The sequence below is a fragment of the Acipenser ruthenus genome, chromosome 9 (assembly GCF_902713425.1).
Source record: "Acipenser ruthenus chromosome 9, fAciRut3.2 maternal haplotype, whole genome shotgun sequence".
Classification (NCBI taxonomy): domain Eukaryota; kingdom Metazoa; phylum Chordata; class Actinopteri; order Acipenseriformes; family Acipenseridae; genus Acipenser; species Acipenser ruthenus.
In genome coordinates this window covers 2,866,057-2,891,901 of record NC_081197.1, presented here as the reverse complement: position 1 = coordinate 2,891,901, position 25,845 = coordinate 2,866,057, and the positions used below count along the sequence as shown (strand labels likewise).

The following is a 25,845-nucleotide window of genomic DNA, read 5'->3' as shown; positions in this document are numbered from 1 at the left end:
TATACATTTATAAGGCAGTGCTCTGCATTTTGCACATATTTTAAGGATGTAATTATTAATTTAAACAAAAATAAATAAATCTCTTTTCATCACTAAATCACGACAGGTTATTAAAAATGCAAGTAATAAATCCATTCATTAAATCTCTTGCACAAGGGAGTACATGAGTCGAGATATTTCTGACCTGTTTCCACAGTGAGGATGCTGACGTGGCAGTTTAGTACCGCATGTAATCAATTGTCTAATGAAATCGGCTTGGTGGAATGCATCTATGTATGTATGCATCAGCATCAGGAGTATGCTAAATTACTGTCATTGCTACTGTGTGTCCTTATTTATGCAGCTTTCTCCATTCTATTCAACTGAGAAGATAAGTAGAATTGTTTAGCAATTACTATAAAAAAAATCTAGTTTTGAAATGTTTTCCATTGCAATGCTATATATATATATATATAATGTTATTGTGAGGGATTTGCAAAAGGACTGCACTTGGATCTCAATGTGCTGTTAATGTTCTCTTTCTGCTGTGAGTTCTTAGTAATTGTTGGATACACTAATAAACACTGAATGATTTGTTGAAAATATTTTATAGAAGATGCTGTTGGTGTCAGATTTCCATTACAGCAGCATCCATATGGCACTTAAAAGCAAATTTTCTGCCTGGAGACATCATGCTAATGTGCGGTTAAGCCCTTTAATGATAAAAATGTGAACTCAATTTCCACAGGGTAACAGGAAAGCTCACTCTGGCATGGCAAGCTGCTGAATTAAATGCAGGAAAGGAGCGCCCTCTGTTGGAGAGAGATGAAAATGCTCAGGACTGAGAACCCTGTAAACAAAGTCAAAACCTAAAGCAAGCGAAACGGTGCAAATGCTGTTAAATTTGAGAGTTTTAAATGTGGGTCATCTCTGCTATAGGGGAACAAAACCAGTGTGTCAAATGTACCACACATGCATGATCTAAAACGTTCATGAGCAAATCTGAATGATCTCTCAATTAAAGAGAAATGCATTTAAACTGGTATCTTTTTTTAAACTGAGACCGTTTATCTTGTGTCAGAACCAGGTTTTATCGTGTGCTGCATCCATAACTAGAAGAAAAAAAAACATTTGATCTGCAGTACAATGTATGCATTTTGTTTTCTTACTGATCATTGTATATTTTAATCCAATATTCGGTCGTTTATGAGAAGTTGTTTTCTTAATAAGCATCTGTTTGCATTTTGGTCAAGCACAGAGAATACACAGAGAATGCCCCATGCTGTATAGAACACTGAGATACTACCTCAACCTTGTATGGTAGGCAATCTGAATAGGATGGATTCACCAGTTACATGTAAAGCAATGCAGTGGCCTGCCTTGTTAACGATCTAGGAGTACAGCACTGCGGGAGCATGTGGTGTTACAAACAGCTGCTGCCACCAGGCATTCCCAGCAGTCCGGGGAGAGGAAGGGTGCAGCCGAGCTGACACATTGGAGCTGTTTCATGTGACAATCACTCAGCTTTCCACAGCTGCTGTGCAGGACTCCTCTGCAGTGCCCCTGCAGTGGTCTTGAGATCAGGGCACCTCCAGCCAGCTGACAGCCTGCCTGCTGCCTGTCCTCCTCGGGCTCTCTTGTCTGTCAGGGACGGTGGCGCTGATAGCCAGGGTCGGGGGCAATTCCTGGTTTCAATTCCAATTCCATTTCCAATTTCCTTTTAATCAATTCCAACACGCCACATTACTTCATTTGAAATCACTGTCAGTCAATGAAATGGGTATCAAATGAAAGCACTTGAACAAACACAACAATTCCTTCAAAGGAAAGTGGAATTGGAATTGATATTTTAGAGACATGATAGTTGCTGTGTTTGTTCAAGTGCTTTCATTTGAAGCCAATGTAATTGACTAACAGTGTGCCAAGGTTCCACTACAGTCACAGTTAAACAGTTGCACAGTCACAATTGTAACTGACCACCGGTCTGGTTCAGTTGACTAACTTAGGACCTAGTTGGGAAAAATACCTGGAGTGGCTCTTGAGGAGCGGATTGGGAACCACGGGTTATCAAAAGACAAAGTGAGCCCAGAGGAGCTGCTTCCAAACACGCTTTTTAAGTTTAAAAGGTATTGGAGATTGGTGTGCTTTGCAACGTTACACTTATTGGCAGGTGAATCCAAGCAGAACCTTGCTATAAATACAACATCATCTCTCGCTGCACTACACATGTAAACTCATTCCTGGCTGCCAGAGATTTCAGAATGGGTTTACTGTTCAGCACCATACTGTAAGATGGCACGGTATGCTGGCAAATAATTATATATATATATATATATATATATATATATTATTATTAGTTTATTTAGCAGACGCCTTTATCCAAGGCGACTTACAGAGACTAGGGTGTGTGAACGATGCATCAGCTGCAGAGTCACTTACAATTACGTCTCACCCGAAAGACGGAGCACAAGGAGGTTAAGTGACTTGCTCAGGGTCACACAATGAGCCAGTGACTGAGGTGGGATTTGAACCGGGGACCTCCTGCTTACAAGCCCATTTCTTTAACCACTGGACCACACAGCCTCCTGTGAAGTGCAATATAAATCTACAGTTTATGATCTTGTTAAATCTGTTTCCCCTCTGCTACAAAACAAGCCCTGCAATTCAAAGACTTTAACTGTCAAATACATGCAAATCGATCAGACCATTGCCATTGTAATGTGGGGTAGCAGCAGGAAAGGCCATCTCTTCAGTAGTCTCAATATTTTTGTCTCCGCAGTAGACACACACACAGAGGGGATTGTGGCTTTTAAAGCAATTGTAGGTAACAAAATAATTCCATAAATCCTAGCCACTTTACACTCCCATTATCTACATGCTTCTCAGATGTACAGAAACACCGGTTACAGCACACATGCATTTTCATTTTGAAACAGAGTATCTGGTACTAACTGAGTTTCCTTTAAGGAATTCCTGGGCTGTCTGTTAGCACTTGTACTCCCTGGGCTGTGTCACCTCAGCACTCTCTTCAGGGTCAAAGCATGCCAGTCAGTAGGGGAAGCAGTCGGAGAAGGGACAATTACACTCTGATGAAACAATCACAAAGCATGGCTTCCAAACAGAGGTGTCTTTAACCTAGTGTAGCACCGGCTATCATGGTCTACAATGAAAATACATGTTTGCTATAACATGTGTTTCTTTCAGAACTGCACATTTGAGACCTATGTAATGAATAGATGTGCATGCAGGAGAAGTTTTATAGAGCTGTTTTGTTAGCTACACTTACTTCCACTGCCTGCAGCCTGTGCTGCCTGCACCAGGAAGCATGTGTTTGTGATTTTGCACTCTGTGAAAGTGCGTAGCTAATGCAAACCAGCATGTTGGCTGAAGGGCAGCGGGTGGAGCTTGGTGTATCTGATAAGCCCATCTCTGGGAAAGTTTAAAAATAAGCGTGAGAGACTCTAGTCTTTGCGATGTAAAAGGAATGCTGCTTTTTTGTTTTTAGTACTGACCTGTTTTTCCTTTTATTTATTTTGCATTAAGCAGAGATCAGCGATTTTTTTCTTTCTTTTTTTAAAAGGAGAGAAAATTAGGAAAAAAAGATGCAAAGCGGCTTTCAGCTACGCCCCTCAAAATGATGATGAGCTGGAGCTGAAGGTTGGAGATATCATTGAAGTTTCCCGGGAGGTAAGTGCCAGCTGACAGCTGGGAGCTGCATTCTCTCCACTCTAGGTAGATCAGTGTTCCTTTGTGAGGTTGTAAGGTTAAACTTGGCGTGGAGGGCTGGGCTGTTTGTAATTGCAGATGTGGTGTGGGGTTACAGAGTTCTGAAATGTAAGGAAGATGCCAGTCTGGATTCTAAAGCTCTCAATGGCATGACTAATCAATGTGTAACTATATGAGTCACGAGGAGACAGGGACTTGCCAGGGACTTGCTCAGGGTTACTTAATAAAATACTGTTTGTAGAAAACCGAGATTTGAAACTATGGGCTCTATTCTCTTTTAATTTGCGCAGTATCGAAAGAAGAAGTCTGTTTTTATTAATAATGCGCAGTTTGATATTTTAGGCTGTTGGCTTATTCAACAACACTCTTGAACAGTTTCCTGAATTTTCAATACAAATACATTATTTAATTAAATCACTCACTAGGGACCTATGCCTCCTTGATCGAAGCTCCTACCGCTAAGCGACTCCGTCTTCAATGAAACAGTTGTCTGAAAATGTTTTTTTTTTTTACTGATATGTGTGCAGCATAGCTGATGCTGCTAACAACAAATGACTGCCTTCTGTTTCTGTACCTGTTGACAGTGTTATGGCAGGTCTTTCCTCAACAACAGAAGAAGTTAGCTTGCTTCATTTAGCACAGATAATAATAATGTGCTGTCTTTATATCAGGTTGACATTTTGTTACTGACACCATTCCTATGCTTGTTTCTTTGACCTTTTTAAAGGGATCGTTTTGTCTGCTGCATGCATATTGATGTGCTTGTTAGGCGTTTAATCATGCACAGCCTATATTATTAATTGAATTCATTCCGCTAGTGCAAAAAGTGTTATAAAACCATTTTTGAAAGTCACTTTTGTAGTATAACTGAATACATACAGCACTCATGAATGAACATGACTGGCCTGACTGCCAGGGTTGGGGGCAATTCCTGTCTTTCGATTCCAATTCCTTAGAAGGAATTGGAATTCATATTTCAGAGACATTAATAATTCCTGTGATTTATTCAACTGCTTTCATTTAAAGCCAGTTTAATTGGCTACAGTGAATTCAATTTAAGTGATTTGTTGCCACTGTGAGAAGCTCGTTATAACCAGAATACTGCAAATTGCAATTTGGATCAGTGGAATTGATTAAAAGAGAATGGGAATGTGAATTGGAATTGTGAATTGATTCTAAAAAGGAATTGGAATTAAAAAACTGGGATTGACCGCGACCCTGCCGACTGCAAAGCTAGTGGGATCTTGCTAAACTGAACAAGCAAAAACTGGACTTTACTTGGGGTCAGCAAGCAGTCTCCTAATCAAATATTGGTTAGGTACAGTAATAATGGATATTGGGTATGGACAAAACTTTATTATTCAGATGCAAGACGCAACATTGCAAACACTACTGAAAACATGCGTGGTCGTACCATTAATAACAGCTTTAACTGAGGATATACCGTGAATGTGTTTTAAAAAGTGAAACAGTAATAAACTCGGGATCTCCAGTCGAGAGAAGAGGGAGAGACAGCCCGACTGTTATTTTTCCTCTTTCTGTAGGTTGAGGAGGGCTGGTGGGAAGGGACACTGAACGGGAAGACCGGGATATTTCCCTCCAACTTCATTAAGGAACTTCCTGTAGAGCCAGAGGACACCGCTGCCACACAGGAGGAAAAGAGCACAAGAACAAGTGGGTGTGACAAAAACACAACGCTCCCAACCCTGCCAGGGAGAGGCTCGCCAGAGCGGCCTGGGGCTTCTGATCCTGGTTACCATAGCAGTGACACAGGAGGCTGAAATCTCATAAACCACAATCATTGATTAAATGAGTTTCGATCGGCCAGGGCTAAGGGTTTCCTTTTAGAAACGGCTTAAAAAGAGAAAACAGCTGTTAGTGGCAGTTTGAAGCTGTGTTTCCGGGCTCATTGGAGGGCCTGCCACAGACACTAATTGTGTTTGGACTTCAAAGAAAGAGGTTGTGCTCTCGCGCCACGAAGTGTTTGGATCTAATTTAACAAAAGTGTTCAGATTTTATTTATGTAAAAAAAACAGTCCTTAAAAAAACCTTCTTTAAAATAGTCCATGAAGTTTTGTGAATAGGGACCAATGCCACATATTAAGTGAGGTGGAAAGTGTCTGGAAACTTAAGTTACGTAAGTGGTTCTTAATCCTGATATAGGTAACCAGGGCACACGCAGTCTTGCAGATATTTGTTTAGTTTGTATAAAATCAATTTTATCGGATGATTTTCTTTTTTACAACAAGTGGTACTTTAGCAAGATTTAAATGACCATGTTAGTAATTGCTAATGAAACACATGGAGAAATAGAAACAGCAACAGCAGCAGCTTAGACCTCAAAAAAAAGAAAAGAAAAAAATAATGAGGAAGAGAAAGACAAATCCCTCCCTGGAGGCTTCGGGGGCAGAACACCAGAAACCAGTTTCTTTATTTACCCTCGGAAGAAGCTGAAACACCAGTCTTAAACATGCACAAGTGGAACAGGCACCATGGTAGGAGAGAGACCTCCAGATGCTGTTTAGTGTGTAGACTATACAGAATACAAATAGCTTTAAACAAACAGGAGTGGCAGAAGAGGCCAGTTTTGTCCCTAAATTGAACTCCAGAGTCGAGTTGTGCTCAGTCTGGCCGGCTGCACAGTCTCTCTCCTCACTGCCAGGGCTTCGTTAATCAGCTTCCTGCTCCTCTTCTTCCTCCCTGCAGATATAAAGGACAGCACGGGCTCGGAGAGCGACGGAGGGGACTCCTGCAGCACCAAGTCCGACGGGGGAAGCGTCACGTCCGCGTCCGAGATCCAGCCCAAGAAGGTGAAAGGAATCGGCTTCGGGGATATCTTCAAAGACAAGGCCATCAAACTGAGACCCAGGTCGATGGACGTGGACAGTGAACTGGGGACCCCCTCGGAAAAGGTAGCAGCAGCGCTATACAGTTATGAGTTAGCATTGTACAGCAAACCTGGGGTCAACTGGAATTACAAGTACGATCACACAAGAATTGTTAGCTGACATTGCAATTACAGTTACAATGCTGTTTTATTCAATTACAATTACTGTTACAATTATGCTGCAGTAATTACAATTGTAAAGTAACATAAACAACTGCACACATTCACATGTTTACTCATGTATTCTAAATAACCAAGCATTAATAAATCACAGCTACAAGTACAGAAACATACTATATAACAAATGGGATGACCAAAAGTGGTTGAAAATACAGAAATAATGATCGGATGACAAATCAATGCGTAATTGAACTGTAATCGATCAGTGATATGGTACAATTATAATTCCGCAGGTGTGTTGAGGTTCAACTGCAATTACAACAGCATTGCAATTGCAGTTCATTACGGATTACACAATTACAATTCTAATTGACCCCGGTCTGCTGTACAGTAATGTGTCAGTGTGCCACAGTTAGGTGGCATTTATTTATCATATGCTGGATTATTGATCGCCAGGGCTTTATTTTTCAAACCTCAAATAAACATTCATTAGTGTCCAATTTTGGAGCCTCACACAATATTATATGATATTGCTCATGCATGCTCCAGTTGTATTTTAAGGCTTTTGTGAAGAATCGCCACATTTTTTTTGCTTCTTGCTTTGAATAATAAAGTCTTCTCAGTGCATCGGCTACAGTATTCGATTAGGAAACGGTTTTCTGAGTGTAGTTGTGTTTTTCTTTTGTGCCTGTGAGTGGGTGTACAGTATGTCACTGACCTAGACTAAGGAGGGATCACCAGTCATGTTCACATGTCCTGTGAGCAACAAGCAGCCTGAAATGAGGGAGCAAGCTCTGCTTTCCCCGGGCGGATATCTTATTGTGTGTTCAGGGTTTTGTAATGCAGTATTATTGAAATGCTCTCGCAGGGTGGATATCTTATTGTGTGTTCAGGGTTTTGTAATGCAGTATTATTGAAATGCTCACGCAGGGTGGATATCTTATTGTGTGTTCAGGGTTTTGTAATGCAGTATTATTGAAATGCTCTCGCAGGGTGGATATCTTATTGTGTGTTCAGGGTTTTGTAATGCAGTATTATTGAAATGGTCACGCAGGGTGGATATCTTATTGTGTGTTCAGGGTTTTGTAATGCAGTATTATTGAAATGCTCACACAGGGCGGATATCTTATTGTGTGTTCAGGGTTTTGTAATGCAGTATTATTGAAATGCTCACGCAGGGTGGATATCTTATTGTGTGTTCAGGGTTTTGTAATGCAGTATTATTGAAATGCTCTCGCAGGGTGGATATCTTATTGTGTGTTCAGGGTTTTGTAATGCAGTATTATTGAAATGCTCACGCAGGGTGGATATCTTATTGTGTGTTCAGGGTTTTGTAATGCAGTATTATTGAAATGCTCACGCAGGGTGGATATCTTATTGTGTGTTCAGGGTTTTGTAATGCAGTATTATTGAAATGCTCACGCAGGGTGGATATCTTATTGTGGGTTCAGGGTTTTGTAATGCAGTATTATTGAAATGGTCAGTCATTTTTCTGATTTGCTTTGGCATCTCTCCTCCCCCTTTAGCCTCTGTGTTTCCTGATCCATGTGCAGGTTGTCAGTTTCCTGGCTGACTGGAGGGCTGGAATATCCAGAGCAGTTCTCCTGTTTGCGCCCTGCTGGTGGGAGCTCTCTATGGGTTTTGTTGATGATGATCTCACATGTTTTTTGGAGATTTAAAAGCTGCTGAATCTTGGAGCCGAGTTCCAGCCAAGCTAGTCTCTTCCTGGACCAGTAGGAGTCACTAGAGTGGGACGAGGTGAACTATCCTCAGTCCAGTTTCCCCCCTAACCCGACAGGAGCATAGAGACCCAACTGTTTCATAATTGTTTATCAGGGAGTTCAACTTTTCTTTGAGGAAATACAGCTTTTATTTTTAGGAAATAAACTCTGCAGTAATGCTACTACTTCCAAAGTTGCAATTAAAAATATATATACAGTTCCTTTTTTAGCCAGGGGTTGTATTCGTTTTATTTTGTAACATCCTGAAGGGTAGTTTTGTTTCGGTTTTATATTTCTGTGCAGACATGAGAAGTCTGTCCTGTAAATCAGTTTGCTGTTCTGAGGACAGAGGAAGTTGTGCAACTGGTAATCAGGAGGCAGGACGTCTTTGCCAAGAGTTTTCATACAAGGCATTTTTATTCTTTGGAATAATATTTGTTGTGCATTTTGGCAAGCCTCCAGTACAAAAGTGCATGATACAAAGAAATGTGTGGGGGTGTGTCCCGTTTATATTAAGGCTGTAAAGTTTAAACATTTAAATTCATCATGAAAAAACTGCTCTCTCCCACTAACTATAAATGATCTTCTTCCTAAGACCTTTAGTTAATGTGCTCCTAATTTGTAAAGAAACCCTTTGAAGCCGATTCGGAAGTGAAATGAGTCCGGCGTTCTCGGTTTCAGGCGTTGTGATGACTGCAGACAGGAAGCAGAGGGTCAGTGGCCGGAGCGCTGCCATGAAGTGCAGAGTCTGGGGCTGCGTGTGGGGGTGTTCAAGCTCCATGGCAGGCTTACTGTGTGTCCACATCCATTTAACCAAATGGGGGCTTTGGGTAAAATAAGGCCAGAGTGGACAGCCAGAACCCCAACCTGCCTATTAGTACAGTAATCCTTCTCCTAGACCACAATTGCCCTCCCTCCATCACTCCTACCCTCGCTCAGAGAAGATGATTAGTGAAGCAATGTCATTAGAGATGCATCGATAAATTGATTATTGATCACCAATGCTTATATGTTGCGAGCCTCAATTAAACATTAATTGATCCGTAATTCACCTTGGTGCCCTCTGGAGCCTCATGTAGCTAGCTACCCAGTAACACGTGCTTCCCTCGCATGTTGCCAGACTGAAGCTCCTTTTTATTAGTTTTGTGATGAGATATTGAAGAATCAGAATAAAGAATAGTAAAGTTTTTCCAATGCATGTATTATATTACTACACATAGTAATATGCACATGCTTATTTTTCAGTTGTATTTTGTGGAGAGTACACTTTTTTGTTTTTTTTGCATACAGAATAAGAAGTGTTCATGCATATGGCTGTTGCAACTGTGTGTGAAACTTGAGATCTGCTTTTTGGCCCTGAAGGTGCTGATTTTGCACACTGCTCCCAGCCAAATCACAAGAGAAATACAAGTGTGTAACACTACTAGCTTGGTTTCAGTAAACACTTTTGTAACCCATGTCACACTAAACCAAAATGCAAGGAATGTTGTGCCTTTCTGGTAATAACTGGAGCTAAAACTTGGAAGAAAGCTTTCAGAAAAGAAGTCTGTAACTTTTAGATACTGCGCTGTTTCATTAGGATCTCCATGTAGGGGTAGCAACAAATGTTTGTCAATCAGAATTCTTAAGCAAAACTTAGAAGAAATTCAGTCAAGTAGACAAACGTTTCGTCTAGTGCTGCTTTCAGTGTACAAATTAAAAACAAACACAAAATGCTGGTCTACTTGACTTGAGTTTTGTATAATTGTATGGATTTGTTAAAGGTGTTTTTTTGCAAATGTTCACTGTCTTGCACCACATTATGTACCTGTAACAACTTGGTGCACAAGCAGTCGATAAGAAAGTGATGTGTTTTTTTTGTTGTTGTTTAAGCTCGAAAGTTGCACAGTGACCTGCAGATGAATGTTCTAAGAACACGGTGACACAGACAGTTCTGAGGCGGAGTTCCAATCCTAAAAGAATGCGTTGTGAAATGCTGAAACCCTTCTTACAGAAGCGGATCGTGCCGTTTAAATCCTAGTAAATAAATGATGGACCTTTTAATATTTGTTGTTTATATATCCGGTCGCATGCTGCTTTGAAAGGAAAAGCTGGCATCTCCAGTGTGTTTGTAGCTCCAAGGGCAAAATGAGCTTTGTCAGCATGTAGCGTGAACATGGAAAACCACAGAAACATAATAATATGCTGTACCACGCTGTAAAGATAGCCCATTAAAGCTTAGGTGTAATTCTGAAAGGAACGACAATTCTGCAGACGGTGCACTTTGAGAAGGGGCCGCACAGAAAATCGTTCTGCCCTTAGAGAGTAACTAACACCCGTTTGTAATGAACTGATTACCCAAGAAACACATGAGCTAATATGAGCTCTCGCCCTGGCAGTGCATCAAGCACAAGCAGAGGGTAGAGCTGCATGTTATATGATGTCATGAGATACAAACAAGCCCAAAAGACACAGTCAGTAATTGTTTTCTCCTAAGTATGCAACAATAACAGCTTGTGCAAACCATTTACATTTCATGTACTGTATTACCCTATAGTCACATACTGTAATTGGGTAAGTCCTCATTATCAGAATACTAGCAAGTCAAAACTTTTTGATCAAACTTCTAGACTCCTCGCCATAAAAAGCATGGGATTGTGTGTAAGAGTTTGCTGTAGAGAGATGTGATGATCATGTTTTCCAAGTGGACCAGCACCTGGAGTGAGATAGTTGTATAGCTCTGAGTGGAGAATAAGTGGCAGTTTGAATGATGTGGTCAGTGAACTATAGAATATACAAGGTAATGTCAAGTGGAAATGACTGAGTGTACGAAAGAGAAGTTCAAAGACTTGGTTCCCACAAATGTATTATATCAAGCTTTGGCAAGGGAATAGATATGTTCTGACCTATATTTAACCCATAGTATACATTGTAAGGTGATGACTGGGTGAGAAGCATAGTGGCCTGTTTGATGGAAATTGGTTTGTGGCCAATTTCATAAGAACAGATAAAAGAGAGTAGTTCAGGGGCCCATTGTATTTTAAACGATATGTTTTCTGTGTAAATAGAAAGGTAGTTATAGGCAACACCGAGCTGCGATTCCAACATCTCCAGATCTCCTATCCACCCCCTGAAGGAGTTGCCTGTTTGGTGCTTGTGAGTGCCTTACATAACTCAGTGTAACAGAAGTTTAAGACGTGTACGTTTATGCTTTGGAATCACAGAAATGTAATCTGGTTAAGTTTCAGTTATGAGTCAATCGAGTCTTACACTTTATTGCTAATCCTTGATAATGCCAATAATAGAATGACTGTTGTAATTATAAGAGTTTGAACCACAGCCCTGCACTGGTACCCCTGGCTTATCAGCGTACTGTTCTGATGGAGTGGCGGAATAGTAGTTTTTTGAGAGCGCTTTAGTGGAAATCCTGAATACTAACTCATCCCAATAACTGTAGCAGGGGGAAAAAAGTTCCTCAGCTGTTTTCATTAATGCAACGTTTACATTTCTGTAATGTGTACTGTACAGTATTTACTATGAGGGCTCGTCTTCACAAAAGATAAACACTGGAGATGAATGCATTGCTTATGGGCCAGGGTCCTGGCCAGTGTATGGGCCAGGGCCAGTGTCCTGGGAGGGGAAAACCTCTGGCATTTCTTCCAAAAATAACTTGGTCTCCTAAGTAATAAACAAATGGCAGCTTTGTTTTCCACTTGAGCCGTGTGGCTCTCAGTGTGACTCTCTGCTCGGCCCAGCCTCCGAGCAATTTTTTTCTCTCTTTCACTTTGCTTGTCGATTTAAGGGGAAGTTGAGGAGGCGGTTGTGAAGGCTCTGGCTGGATGTTTTAAGACACAGGAGAAGTAAAACTTGGCCTAACGGAAGACAAGGTCATGTTTTAAAACGTCATGGTTTGTGTAAGAGTTTTCAACGAGCTGTTGCATTTCGAACGCTGCAGTCAAGCGAGTCGTATCGTTTAGGGGAACTCCGAAGGGAATCTTAAACAAATTGAGACTGCAAAGGTTGAATGAATTCGGTGAGTTTGGATGCAGCTGTAAAACATGGAAGTGATCTTATGTTGTCCTGGCGTCTGTTTAGCTTGGCGTTTTCCTGTTTCCCTGCTGTGTATCATTCCACACATGGTTTCAATTGAGGTTCTCCATGTGTTTGGAAATACATTGCATGAAACCTGCACTAGTTTTTATGTACATGTAAAAACAAAAACAAAAAAACTTATTAAAAGTTTTAAAGCTGTGAATTCTGCTGAACTGCAAGCAAGTTATTTGTTGCATTTGAATCATCAGCTTTGCATAGCTTGAAGCCTGGTGCTAGACAATGATTGTATTTAAGTGCTCCCAGGCTGTGTACAGTCTAGTTGACGTCCTGGCTTGTGTCTGTGATGTCAGAGGGGCAGACGCTTGCTGTTCCTGGGTTCTGCAGTCCCTCATGTACAGGGGGAGATCTGGGTGCTCCATCGTAGAAGGCAGGACTACAGACAAGTTGATGAATTAAGAACATGCAACAGGTTTGATCTTGTTTTTTTTAAAATGATGTTTAAGCTGGGGGTAAAGGCACACCACTGGTATTAGGTGCTTGTTTAATACCTGCTTGTTTGCTTGCTAGCTAGTGTAGTTGTTATCCGGAAAGTTTTACTAGAGATCTTTAGTGAAGCTGGTAACTATGTGCTTTAGTGAAGTTGTATGCTTCACTCATTGTATTGCAAAAAAAAAAAAAAAAAAAAAAACATTTTGCAAAGGTGCAATCAGAAACCAATTTCCTAATTGAATATCAGACAGGTAATAGACATCAGTAATCAATGTTTAATCAAAAACTAAAAATAAACTTCAGGAAAGCCTTCAAACACAACTGAAAACTTGCATGTGCTTGTAATATAAAGTATTTACGTGAGGCTCAGAATAGGGCACCAGAAATAATTGATTATTCGATTACTTGTTGCATCTCTATCATCATGCTCAAGAAAAAGAACATAAATGTGTTAAAGTAGAATACTTGTTTGTCATGACAGATTGCCAAGCAGTTGGTCTGGATTGTAATATTCTGTAGCCCTTGAGTACTGGGACTGCTACATCTTAGTTCAGATGCAGGTTCCACGAGTGCAGGATTTAAACGGGACAGGAGAAGAATGGCTTGTATGTTTGCAGTTTTCTCCTCCTTGAATGGTTCTTATTGGTTGTTATTTCTGTTCATTTGTTTTCCACTATTTTATTTTTTTTAATTTTTTTATTGGACAGTCAACGGCAAGGAAGGTCCCCTCCTCCGCTGGACCCCAGGAGCCTGTGAAAGCAGACTCTGACAGCAGAGCCAAAGCGACGGGTAAGTGCACAGTGCAGCTGTGTGTTTAATCACCCTGCCTGACTTCTCTCTTCATTCACGAGCAATTGAGCCCCAAGCACACGCAGCTGAGAGATGTAGGCAAAGTATTTCAGTACAAGTTCAACGGTTTATTTGTTTTACTGTCCCCGAGCCTTTTAATGATACTTGCAATCTCTCTCAGATTTACACTGGTTCTGATTGCAATTGTTTTTCTTATATTTTGTTTTCCGATGCTTTCACCTGATTTCAGAAGCTGCTGTTCTAGTGGCCTGTCATAGATGTATGAACTGTAAGTGTCTTTATAAAGGTAAGAGCCAACGCCATCTCGTCAACAGCTGTGTTACCAGCAAAAACGTGATCATTAATGCCTGTTGAATGGATAGCGCAGGCTCTTACTTCTATAAAGACACTTCAGCTGATCCAGACTGGTTTACATACCTCCTAAGCTGAGGGCAAAGCACCTTACATACATCTGTCATACCCAACTGGAACAGAGGAGCAGCTCCTGAGCTGAGGGCAAAGTGCCTTACATACGTCTATCATACCCAACTGGAACAGAGGAGCAGCTCCTGAGCTGAGATCAAAGCACCTTACATACGTCTATCATACCCAACTGGAACAGAGGAGCAGCTCCTGAGCTGAGAGCAAAGCACCTTACATACATCTATCATACCCAACTGGAACAGAGGAGCAGCTCCTGAGCTGAGAGCAAAGCACCTTACATACGTCTATCATACCCAACTGGAACAGAGGAGCAGCTCCTGAGCTGAGAGCAAAGCACCTTACATACGTCTATTATACCCAACTGGAACAGAGGAGCAGCTCCTGAGCTGAGAGCAAAGCACCTTACATACATCTATCATACCCAACTGGAACAGAGGAGCAGCTCCTGAGCTGAGGGCAAAGCGCCTTAAAAGAAAATATCAAAAAGCTTTACGACAATAAACCTCCTTGATTGAAAACATTATAAAAGGGTAAGGAGGCATTAAAAAAAAAAAACTTGATGCTTCATACTGTTTAATAGCATATCGGTGAGATTCAGTAGGACTCACCATGGCCTTTTTCAATATTAGTGATGCCCTCTTCCTGTATGGAATCAGAAATGTGTTCTCCCCACCCCCAGCCTTGTTGTTCGTGGTCCACTTCCAGTTTTCCTGTTCCTGTTTTGGTGATGGTGTTGTTCCAGTTTAGCTGCACATTTGAGTAATCCACCAGAACTGTATTTGTGTGTTTTATTTTGTGTGTAAATCCGTTGGGTGACCTTCGTCCTGTTGTAATGTTGTAATTATGCGTTTAAAATAACATTATACGAGTAGTTAAGGCTGTGTGGAAAGGGGGTATAATGCATGGATGTACTCTGCATTTAACTGTGAATACAGCAGCAAGCACACATGCAATATGCTTCTTCAAAGGGTGTCTGTACATTAAATTGGGGTTCCATTTGTGTTTGGCAGATAAGTCCTCCAGTGTACTTGTTTTAATGATGCTAACGGCTGTGTTTCTCTTTAGCAAAGGAATATTGCAAAGTAACATTCCCATATGAAGCACAAAACGAAGACGAGTTGACAATCAAAGAAGGGGATGTTGTTGCTATCATCAGTAAGGTGAGCTCAGTGTGTGATGTGGGCGTGTACTAGAATCCTAGTTTGCATGATGCTGACACCAGCAATCTGCTGTTTTTCAGTTGCATTTTTAAGTGTGGTTTGGTTTGCTCAGAGAATGCAATACCTTGATTAGGATTGGGGTTGCAGTACTGGTGGAGTACAGGTGGATTGAGGCTTGGTTTGTTGCCCAGCTGCCATTGTTTACAATACAAACCAGGTCACCTTAGTTCAACTGCAAGGGAAGTAAACTTGAAACTATAAAACCTGAAACAAACACACATGCATTGTGACTCAAGCACATTAAACATTTGGTTGTTATTGAAATCTGTTAACTGTCCCATGACTAATGTGTTCCGTCACTTTGCAGAAATGAATAATACATAGCAATTCAATTCTTACTTTATAGCATATATTCGATTACTGAGAAGTAGCCATTTACTTCAATACATGTTTCACTTCATAGTAAAGTGAAACAGACCTGCTTTAAACACTGTTGGAAAGTGTTCCAAACAAGTGTTGTTATTAATGGACCAACTAAATGCTTTCAATGTGCCAATTTCTACTTCAGTGGCGTTGTAATGAAAACAGAAAAACAAACAGTTACTTGTTGCTCCTCATAAAGTGTGTTTTGAGGGTAAAACTCATTAAGAACAGATGGAAATGTGGTGGAACATGCATGGCTGCCAGTGTAATGTGTTCCAGTTTGGTTTGGGATGATCAGGTTGTGTGATCGCTGTTTGTTTTCGGAGCCACCCACCCAGTAGTAGATTTCCGCCTTCAATTCAATGACTGTTTTTCCTGCAGCCACACCTAGTAACCGTCACCAGAGGAGAGTGCAGCCAGTGCAAAGTTTACATGAGATGCTGGAGCTGTTCTTATTCAAGCCGGGCTCAGAAACATGTGCTGCCAAATCAAGGATTTATTCATCCCAGTAATCAAAGTTAAACTTTACAGCATAATCATTATCATTAGACACAATAATGAGGCCACGAGGTATTAGCAGAAATTAAGCAACGGTGGCAGTTTCTGACAGAAACAACGGACACGGCGTCGGAGGATCTGGATGCTTCTCAGATGAACCTCTAAAATACATTTGCTGGCCTAGGGTCAGAGGGGTCTTGGTTAGGGTTACCATGTGACTCCAGTGTACACTAGGACAGTTTGGGACAGTTCAGGCTTTTCAACTCGCACCCCAATGCATTCTGGTAAGTGTAGTCCTGCTGTGAAAGGTACCTGAGACAGGTAAAACGTACCAGAATGCATTGCGATTTGAGTTGAAAAGGTTGAACTGGCCCAAGCTGTCCTAGTGTACACGGAGTTGTATGGTAACCCTAATCTTGGTTTGCTTCTTTGAGAAGCTCTTTAACTTCCTGTGACTCTTCTAAAGCGTTTCCTGTTCAAGCGGCTGTGTCTCATCCATTTCCTCTGCTTGTCTTCTCTTGCTGTAACGTTCCTGTGACTGTTTGCTCTGATTGGACCCAACAGGACTCCTGTCATCCTCAGGGCAGTAGCCAAACGTTTCACTCCACTTTTCTCCCAGCCATTCCGGGAGTGTTTGTAGTGTTGAGGTTCTGTGCAGATGATCTGTTTGGCACGCTAGTGAACTGACACCTCGTGCCCTCTTGTATTCCAATGCACCACTCCTCCATTCACCATGAATGCCTCCCGTTGCTGTGTGTTCTGCAGGACTGTGCCGACGCAGGCTGGTGGAGAGGGGAGTTAGGGAGCCGGCGGGGAGTGTTTCCTGATAACTTTGTGAAGCTGCTCCCCCCGGATGTTGAAAAAGAGGTGAGTTCTGCATCAAAACGTGCCGGGTATCAATAAACCGCTTTTCTTTTAAAAGCAGATCTAAGTGTTGAATGAATTGTTATTAAGTGTCTCACTGCTGGGAGTCTTATCTAGTGGATTAACCCAGTGATTCACTCATTACAACAATTAGTCAGTTTAATACTAATGCTTTATTAAACTTCGATATCAGCTTGCAATACGAAAAAGGAATTAATGCACATAGATACCAATCTCAGAGTGTGACAGTCTTCTCTTCTTCCTCTGGTCTAACAACAGAGCTCTAAACAAGCCTCTTTATACCTAACCTGTGGTGACATCATTCTTCAACGATTCTTTCTTTTTGTACCTGTTCTCCAGCACAGCTTGGTATCCTCTCATACCTTCTCTCTCTCTCTCTCTCTCGGTCACTTCTAATGTTCTTTGATAAACAGACTCCCAGTCCATGCATTTGACACACACACCCTGCTAATAAGTTATATTTCTGGTAATACACAGCTGTGTGCTCGACGGAGCTGGCACGTACTGCTATAAAGAAGCTATTCATTTATTCTCATTTTATGTGTGATTGTTAAACTGTATGCGTTTCTCTTGCCTATGTAGAGACCGAAGAAGCCACCCCCTCCTGCAGCTCCTACTGGTAGACAGACTCCAGGTAAATGTCTTTCATTGTCACCTGCAATTAATAACACAGCTGGGCATAGCTGTCAAGGGCTTGCTGAAGCAACACAGCTTGCTGTTGCTTCTTCTTGCAGCCTGCACCACATGTGTAGATACTGTATCTCTTGAACATCGTGACAGTTTTTTTTTTTTTTTGTAACTGGGTGTGACCGGGTAGAGTTATCAATGAGACCAGAAAGCTGCAGTTTAATTGCTCATGTGCATTTTATTCACAATACAAACAACCACCAAACATGACACAGCACAGCACAGCACAGCACAGCACAGCACCATACCGTCACCATCACTAATCCTAACATTAACACCCGTGATCACACTTTTTTATACACCTGTGGCCTAATTAATCATTTATTCAATTTACGGCTCCAGCCAAATTCCCACGTGTTTTTGCAGGGAGGAATTTAACCCCCTCCCTGCCATCCCAATACCCCCCCCCCACACACACCCACACACACACACACAGAGACAGACACACACGTACACAGACACACACACCCACCCACACAGACACACACACACACACGTACACAGACACACACACACACACACACACACACAGACACAGACACATACAGACAGACAGACAGACGCATACACACACACAGACACAGACAGACACACACATAGACACACACACACATTACACCGCCTTGGCACACTGGGTAATAGCTTCCATTTTACTCATACTGTTTAAAACAAACCCCTTCCTTCCATAGCCTTCTGTGTAGGGTTCTAGTCGAATAGAAAAGTGGCAGTTGACCTCAGAGCTGCAGAAACAGGAAGAGGTGTGAATGCTATGCAGGAGGTTGCGAATGCTTGAATGCAGTTACGTCATTCTACAAATTCACAGCTTTGGTTTCAAGTAAAAGCATGCACTGGAATTGGCTGGAATGAACCCTTGTGCTTCTCCTGCCATGTCTTTGCATTGTTTTCACTGTTTCGAGTAGCTCTGAACTCTACTGACCACTTCAGTTCACCAGGCAGTACACCTTGTTTCTGTCATTTCTATTTGAATCAAATTCCCTTTGTAACAGCGCTGGGACAAACACACTAAGATATAAGATCTTAGATATACAGGGCTGGTGCTGTGGTTGGAGTTGTTTGTCTCGCTACTTCACTGCTCTGCTTGTCTGCTCTTCTGCTGCGTTGACAGCAACACGCCTTGATAACATTCAGACCCGAGCGCTTGCCAATTAAATTGCACCTCTTCTCTCATTAACTGGGACTCCTTCAGTGGGCCAATGAACACGTGCATCTCCATGCATACTGAACATGCTGCAGAGTCCATTGTGTAAACATGGGCTGGTGTGCTGGGGATCACCACCAGGGACATGATGAGTACTCTAGAGTACTGGAGTGGAATGAATTCACAATGCTGTTTGTATGGGAACTTACTGATCGGTTCATCATTGTCATTCACTTATGCAGGTTCACTGAGATATATGTACTGGATCTACTTGTATTACTCTTGATGTACTTCCATCAGTTCTCTTGCTACATATTGAGTTCTACCTGTCTTGATAACCCATTTCTGTGTTCCAATATTAACATTATATACATGCGTTGCTGTTGTGTGTATCTATTTCAATGCTCAAGTTTCTTTCTGCCCTGAAGACCAGTTTACAGGATTGATGACTACCTGTCCGCATTTCTTCTGTCTCATCATTTTCCTGCCAATAAACTACATTTTAATCAAATAGACGTCTGTCTCTTACCCAGTAACACATGACCCCCTGCTTGCCACTAATCCGAATGTGAACGGTCGTCAAGGCTTTGTTCTCGCTCCTGTCGTTTTATCAAGGCATGAGGTTGCGTTACCGACACTAACACTGGATAACCCTAACCATGTACTCACAGTGTACTAAACTGATTTGAACACCTCTGACAGATACTGGATAACCCTAACCATGTACTCACAGTGTACTAAACTGATTTGAACACCTCTGACAGACACTAGATAACCCTAACCATGTACTCACAGTGTACTAAACTGATTTGAACACCTGTGACAGACACTGTGTATAATGCCGTTGTACCGACTCTCGTAGAGAAAAAGCCAGAAGTTAAAAAGGCACCACCAGAAAGACCGGAGTCTCTTCCAAGCAAAGTAGAGGAGAAAGGTATGACGTGAATGATGTTTAAACTCTTTAAGTGTGCACTGTGTCTATACACACAGACACACACACACAGACACACACACACACACAGACACACACGCAGACAGACACACACACGGACAGACACACACACAGACAGACACACATACATACAGACATACAGACAGACGCAGACAGACACACAGACAGACACACTCAGACACACCAATACAAAACTGAAATGCTCTTCCTGTTTTATATAAAACCTCCTCAGACGAGCTCTCAGTTTGATTGTGTTTTACTTCCCTGGCTTACATTCCTGCCACAGTTGATAATGAAAGGGGAATGGTTTAGTCTAGCTGTTGTTGTTATTGCTGTGGCTGCTCAGTAGCTGATGGCAGGCATGCTGTGTTACTGCCAATATAAGAGCATGCAGGTGCAGGAAACAGCCTGCTTCAATACTGGTGGATGTACACTATATTAATATACAGGATATATGCATTGTACAGATTATGATCAGGGCAAAGAAAGTGAGCATGTACAGTATATTTTGTTATTTCTGTTCTTCTCATCCCTGTTGCGGATGTATATAGTGGAGGCAACATTAACAGAGTTTTACATATCCTGGGAACTTCTTTTCCATTTGTGGTGAGACTTGTTTGGAACATTCTTTAGTTCTGGAGAGCATCAGAATCTGCGGGTAAGGAGATGCCTGACCATCTGTCCTTATGTACTTACTGTATATACATGTCACACTTGCGTATATCTGCAGAACCACATAGCAAATGATCTGTGTCTATAAGGAGGAACCTCTCGTTCTGTCTGTCTATAGATAGGTACTGTATGACACGCTTGCGTTTTTAATTGTACATAGTGTGGACGTAGGTCATGGTCTTTTAGAATACTGATAGCTCTGTTTTTCTATATCCTGTTTGTTTAGTGCACGCACATATAGAGGGTCCTCATAATTACACACAGTTTCTGAAAGGTTCAAAATGTTTGTATAAAATGGGGAGTTTATCGGAGCATTGTAGAGTGTGACAGACAGACTGATGGATGGACAGACGGACATGATCAGCACGTAAGGGCCCCCATTTTTTAAAGAGAACCTTCAAAATAAAAATGATCGTGCACAGAGCTGCATGCACTTGCATTATACAGTAGCACAGTACATAGGATCTCTTGAGCTTCTCAGAAGTTAAATTCCCCTCTTAAAGCCTTGTTCTTACTGTGATGCTGTACCATTCCCCGATTCTGGGCTGTGCCCATGAATAACACTATTCACTCTGCTTATTCCTCTTGGATTTCATTCATTGGTTCCCTTCATTATGACATCAGTTCAGAATATTGAACTTGTTGCACAGTTGCTGCCATGTGGATTTTCTTGTTGGAGTATTTCCAAATTATTTTGAAAAAAAAACACATCATTTACTGGCCGCTAAAATTTGTGTTCTTATTTGTTGTTAAAAAGCACATGATTGCAATTTTGCACTTCCTTTTTTTCATTTTTTCCGTTTATATTAGAAGATAAGCAAGACAAGGATGTGAAAGACTTATCGAAGCCCACCTTGCCAGCCATCCCTCCAAAGAAACCTCTGCCTCCCAAAAGCAACTCCCTGAGCAGACCGACCTCCTTCCCCCCCAAGAGACCCGAGCGGCCAGTGGGGCCGGTGCCAAACATCAGGTAGGCTCAGCAAGGCAGAGCGGCACAGCCAGTGAGACTCCACCAGCCTTCAACATAGCTTGGTGTTCAAGCATTAAGTGGAGAGCCATCTTCACACAGAGAGTGGGGCGGGTATGGAATGGGTTACCTAGCCATGGTGTTCATACTGAATCACTGAGATCATTTTTGAGATCAGTCAGCTACTTGGAACCAGACGAGCACTGATGGGCCAAGTGACCTCCTCTCGTTCGTACATTGTCTTATGTTCTTGCAGAACAGACAAGTGTGTAGTCATTTTTAAAAAGTCATTTTAAATAATAAGTTAGATATTACTTTTATTTGGCTTTAGTAGTTCTTTGCTTATAAAGCCTAGGTTTATCATGTATTTTTTTTTTATTCTGCAGTGTTTAGTTTGTAATTATTTCATCTGGGTAATATTGCACTGGGAGGTGTTAAAAGAAATGTGCTTGTGTTGACCCATGCGTAATTTACTGGACACACTTCCAAAATGTTTTGCGCTCACCCTGTGCACAACAAGCATGACTGAGAGCAGCTGGGAGTTACATCCCTAGTACAGCGTGTGCCTCCAGTATACTACACCCGAAAGAATACCATAGTATGCTGTGTAGTATAGCCTACAAAACCTGCTTTTAACACGCAGGAATTCCTCTGAAGTTTATAGCAGGCTGTGTGTAAAATGCTCTGTAATATTAGTGTTTTATGATACACTTGGTGTCCTTGGTGTGATTTCACTTTAGACCAGGCTTGTTTAGTATTCCTGGTCCAGTTTCACAGCAGAGATACAGTACTGCTTCTCTAGCATGCTATTTAAGGCACTGAGTTGGACAGCTGCAGGAATTGCTCATTTGTCCTGGGACGAAAAAAAAAAAGTACTTGATTAACAGCAAAAGCGACAACAGCAGGTTTGCAACGAAGGAATGGCTTTTGTCAGCTGTGAAACCCAATAGCTGCCCGACGTGAAAGTGCAGTCTCTCTGGCCACTCTAGATAGCAGACACACGCTGTTCAGTGTTTATACATCCAGCAGCGGCACTGCCATGCGTTGAGAGAACCTTTTTTCTTCTCAGGTTTTGATTTTGCTGTTGCTGTTTCTTTGCAGGTGTGAGAGCCCGAAGTCCGAAGCAGGAAGTGGTACGTTAGCAAGCACCCCGGAGAGGGACTCCGCTGAGAAATCGAATGACATTGGTGAGAGAACTCTGTAGGACAATTAAAAATAACCTGCTTAGAATTGATGCCAGTGCCTGCCACTTACAGAGTGCTATTTGGATTTCAGCAGCAGGATTTGGGGAATAGGGAGTGAAATACTAAGCTATTTCTTAAGCATGTTTGAAACTGCTGCAAGATGCACAGTACAGTAGCAACGAGAGCTTGCACACAACACTGCTTTATTATGCATGGCTTGCTATTTTCATTTAGCGTGGTTTATTGAGAACTACAGTGCTTGGGATTTAAAAATAGGGCTTGATAAGGCAAATGTCTGTGGGTTTTTAATGTCTTCAATGGGCTGATGAGTTCCTCAGTCCTGTCCTTTGTTGGCTTGTGGTTTTACCATCTGGCACAACCACTCCTCCACTTGAGAGAGCTGAGGTCCTGCCACCAGGAGTCCTGTTACTACTCAGATTAGAAACTCCAGGTCTCGTTACAATCACATCTCTCTGTGGTTTATCACTCTGAGCTGCTAAAAACATGACATTTAATACTGCACAAGCTCTGGATAAGCAAGCCAAGCAAGATCACTTTGGGATGTGTTTGGTTTGAGCTGCCTTTACTTTGTTCGATGGTGTCTTCAGGTAGTTTTTGTGTGTGTATATGTGTGTGTGTGTGTGTGTGTGTGTGTGTGTGTGTGTGTGTGTGTGTAAACTGCTCTCTGCACAGTTATGGTACAAACATGTTATTTGAAATGGATTGATTCACCACCTTAATTATAAAATATCTGGCCTGAAAATGGTTTCCACTGGTAGCTTGGATTTCAATAGACAGATATTTTTACTGTAGTGCAAAGTTTTTTTTACTGAATGGAATAATGTTGCTATTGTCTAAAGATTTCTTGAATTGGTAATGCTTTATTTCAATTGACAACTTCGGAAAGACTGCTTGCTCAGAATCTTTCAGAGTCATTTTGAAAACTGACCTCACCTGCAATAGAAGTATTCATATGACAACCTTCAGTATATTCAGGGGTTTATTTGTGGTCGATCGCACCAGATCCCAGGCCCGGTATCTTTTTAAATTTGAGAATTAAAACAGTTTTCAAATGCAGCTACTGAAACCAACAATAAGACACGAAACTCTGATCCACTAAAGCATTTGAAGCATACGTGGGAGCTGCTGTAAATCAAGGTCAGGACAAATAGGTCTGGAAACAAAAATGCAATCCCTCTTCCTTAATGATCAGATCCAGTACCTTACTGTTTACAGATGAACCCCTGAATATATATAATATAGAATAATACATTGGCTGCAGTGAATTACAAGCAAATAAATTGCATTATTTTACATGGAATTCACAGTGTTACACTATACATTAGTGTGCAAATCAAATGTATTAGAACATCTCAATAGTTGTCATTTACATCCTTTATATACCTACCTGCATGAAAACCTCTGGGTGTGAGAATTTCAATCTCCTGTCAGTAATCAGTGATATAGAAACAATAGGCACTCATGTGTGAAAATGTTAGACCACTTTGTGCTTTAATTAGGCATCTTAAACAACTTCTAAAAGCAATGGGGTGTTCCAATAAATGTGCCCACTACTGTTTATGGACAGAGAACGTCCTATTGCATGGTTTAATTTAATGTATGGGTGAAGATGCAATGCTAAGTAATACCCATGTAATATACTTTAGTAAGACGCAGGGTCGCTGCATATCCTCTTGCTATTACAGTAACTCATGTATTCTTCACTCCTGTGCTGGTCTGTTGTTTCAGTCATCATACTTACCCAGCGAGTCCGAGGAGGAACATAACCTTTTTATTCTTTTGTCATTGCTTTCAGGCTTTGCTTTCTTTTCCTTTCAATTCATCTCTCGTCAGTCTCCTAACTCTGTGTTCTCTTTGCCATGGGTAGCTACACCTCGGCCCTCACCGCTGGTAAGGCTGCAGGCTTGACACTGCATGCTCATTGTGGTTCTTACTCTGTTCAATGCATGTGCCTTCAGGTGCCTTGTGTCTCTTCACATCTCTGTCTGCGGTGTACTGAGTGCATGCTGAAGCATTTCATTCATTATTATAATGTGTGTGTGTGTGTGTATCGCCTGTCCTGACACAAGCGAAACGCAGTAGAGTATGTGCAATTGATTTTACTGCACATACAGTACAGGGGCAGGCAATGGAAGTAGATAGTGTTTGTTGTGGTCGATTTTCTGCTGATTTATTTATTTATTGGAACATTGTTTTTTGCTCGAATTTCCCCTTTTTTCTATATTTTTTTTATTAAGGAATGATTTTTGAAAGAGTGCATTAATAACACCCTCTTAAGCTGAGGGGACATGAAGCCGCGTTGTGGCTTGGAACATGGTTTGGAGACTAGGTTTCAGGCCACTGCACAGCACACCAGAGGAGACTTGGGGTTTGACAGCAAAGTTGCCTCAAACTAGTTCTCCAGGAACCAGGTTTCAAGCCTGAAAAAGTGGCTTTGATTTCCCTCAGCTTTAAGTTCAACAGCGCTTTGAAAATGAGAATGAACTTGTAAGCCACTCTTAAACAGTTGAAAGGGCTTTTGTAAACAGCACGTGTCAGTTAATGAGCCCTCAACATGCAGGTTCTGTACTGTATCAGGTGAAGGGGATTTGCAGTTGATTGTTCCTGTGATACAATTGGACGGAAATGCTACAAGTGTGTGATCTGCAGCAACTTTTGAAGAACATAATAAAATAAAATAAAAACTCCCTATTGAATTATTTGGTCTCATCCTGAACTAATCTGTTCTCGTAAATAGTGATTACTGGGCCAGTTAATTAAGGTCTGTAGCATTGAAAATGTGTCCCTATGTCTGCTAGATGGTGCTGTTGTGTTGCAGTTCTGTATGCGGTTCCCACACGCTGCTGCAGAAATCCATGTCTCGTAGCTGGTATCTGCACAGTACATGCTGTAGGTGCTGCAGTGACCGGCCGGCAGTGTTTCAATGAAGCAGCAAACATTTTCTCCTTCTTTCTTTCTCTTTCTTTATTTTTTGCCTAACTGATGATGCGTTTGTGTTCCTAACGAGCCCCTTATCATATGCTTTCTTCCTTCATTTCTGACCAACAGGG

General features: G+C 41.5%; 1 protein-coding gene across 7 annotated transcripts in view; it reads left to right on the top strand.

The window, feature by feature from the left end:
• Positions 1 to 25,845, top strand: part of LOC117406360 (SH3 domain-containing kinase-binding protein 1-like) — a 75,031-nt gene that overhangs the window by 44,231 nt on the left and 4,955 nt on the right. The window contains exons 4-13 of one of the 7 annotated variants that reach the window (XM_059030733.1): positions 3,560 to 3,666; positions 5,250 to 5,379; positions 6,412 to 6,617; positions 13,662 to 13,743; positions 15,253 to 15,347; positions 17,034 to 17,135; positions 17,736 to 17,787; positions 19,862 to 19,933; positions 21,437 to 21,593; positions 22,692 to 22,777. In XM_059030733.1, the coding sequence (XP_058886716.1) occupies positions 3,560 to 3,666; positions 5,250 to 5,379; positions 6,412 to 6,617; positions 13,662 to 13,743; positions 15,253 to 15,347; positions 17,034 to 17,135; positions 17,736 to 17,787; positions 19,862 to 19,933; positions 21,437 to 21,593; positions 22,692 to 22,777 (1,089 nt within the window). Of the gene's footprint in view, positions 1 to 3,559; positions 3,667 to 5,249; positions 5,380 to 6,411; positions 6,618 to 13,661; positions 13,744 to 15,252; positions 15,348 to 17,033; positions 17,136 to 17,735; positions 17,788 to 19,861; positions 19,934 to 21,433; positions 21,594 to 22,691; positions 22,778 to 25,845 lie in introns of all 7 variants that reach the window. The other 6 variants (XM_059030732.1, XM_059030736.1, XM_059030735.1 and 3 more) reach the window with 6 other exon arrangements.